Source organism: Ipomoea triloba, chromosome 15 (assembly GCF_003576645.1).
Source record: "Ipomoea triloba cultivar NCNSP0323 chromosome 15, ASM357664v1".
In the NCBI taxonomy this organism is placed as follows: Eukaryota; Viridiplantae; Streptophyta; class Magnoliopsida; order Solanales; family Convolvulaceae; genus Ipomoea; species Ipomoea triloba.
In genome coordinates, this window is record NC_044930.1 from 907,468 (window position 1) to 909,154 (window position 1,687).

The following is a 1,687-nucleotide window of genomic DNA, read 5'->3' on the forward strand; positions in this document are numbered from 1 at the left end:
GGGGGAAAACAAAAATAACCCCAGTAACCCCAGAATCCTATTGATCAACCAAAACCATTTAATTTGTTTAGCTTGTTCTGTAATTAAGCTAACCATAGAATGTCCGATTCCCTCTTTTCTGCATTTTTCTTGCTTTGAGACAGGTCTTCCTATCTTGATTAGAGTGAATGAGTGATACAAACATGATTTCAACCCTAAGCTTGTGCTGAACTTATTTATATGAGCACTTTGGCCCTCTAGGCAAGGTTTTTCTCCCTATTGAAAATTTCAAGATCTTACATCAAGCTATATATCTTATCATTTTTTATGTCACCTCTCCAAATTGGATTGATATGATGAAAGAGACAAAAATAAACTCAAAGATGATCAAGTGTGTATAACTGTATATATACATCCTGTTAATTTTGTATGTTTGTGTTTTTATTAAGGAGTTCATGTTTTTTTGTTAAACACCCCAAATAGTGTCTGACTAAAAAAAGAAAAAGAGAGAGAGAACAAGTTTCAGTTCTCCATTACAAGAAAGAAAATTAGCAGATGTCTTTGAAGTATCAGAGTGAACTCATCATATTATATCTATTATCTTTACACTATCTCAAGGTTTTTTTTTCTGCATCTCTCTATCACCATGGGATGAGAAAGCTATAAGCTAGTCAAGTTCAGGTATACTGCCCAGCATTGGCTTCCATCCCTTGCAATTTGCCTCCTCATCAGCTGCACATCTATTCAATTCATTTGAGCTTTTTTCCTTTTGAAGATGGCGAACCATGTCATCAACTGATATTTGATCTTTACTCAATAGTGCTTGCAACTCTTGCTTGCTGATGATGATCTTAACCCTTACTACCCCAGTCCCTTGTTGTTGATCAGCTTCTTCAACTTGATCTGCAAACTTGACCTTCTTTTTTGCAGGTTTTGGCCGGGGGACTGGTAGTGGCAGAAGATAGTACAGGCGGCCACCAACCATCTCAGTATCTGCACGTAGATGCTGGACAACAGGTAGTGAATCAGATATTGCATGGTTAGCAAATTCTGATAACACTTGATATACTTTCATGGGAGCTTTATACTCTAGGATCTTCCCGTCTGTTTTCATGACTCTAATTACATTTGCCTGCAAAACTAAGCAATTTCCCATGTTTTTGGTAGGGCTTGCTTTCAAGCTAAGTATTTAAGGTCTTTCTAGTACTAAGGTTGGTGAAAGCATGGTTGTGTATTTATAGTGAAGGGCCTATGAGAATTTCCCCATGATTTTTAAATATTCACAATAAAGCCATTGCACTTTGGTCCCCACCGTGTTGATTTTTTTAGGCATACAATAGGGGGTTACGAGTAATCATTTTTGCACTGAAATAATAATGATGTTTGGAAAGAAAACTGGTCTAGTTGCTTTACCGAGTCAATATGAAAATGTTACTGCTATTAATACAACACGGTTATTAGGGTGGAAATTTTTAAATTTACACGGTATACTGTATATGATAACAAGCAAAAACAACTCTGCATGAGTTTCTCCATTTATTTGTTCTTCATTTCTTGGGTACGTTTGATAGGAAAATGAGCTGAACCTGAAACCCTGATACCATTGGACTACAAAATCATTGTTAACTCTATTAACTTTACCAGACCTGGATTAAGGATAAGAGTGGCAACAAGTTGATAGAACAGATCATTAACAGGTAACAGTAGA

At 36.3% G+C, this 1,687-nt stretch overlaps 1 protein-coding gene across 1 annotated transcript; it reads right to left on the reverse strand.

Annotated features, from left to right (window-relative positions):
• Positions 1-402: 402 nt before the first annotated feature.
• LOC116007234 lies at positions 403-1,176 on the reverse strand. The gene has a single exon (XM_031247856.1). The coding sequence runs from the start codon at positions 1,133-1,135 to the stop codon at positions 647-649; it is 489 nt and encodes a 162-aa protein (XP_031103716.1). The 5' UTR covers positions 1,136-1,176; the 3' UTR covers positions 403-646.
• Between the last annotated feature and the right edge of the window lie 511 nt (positions 1,177-1,687).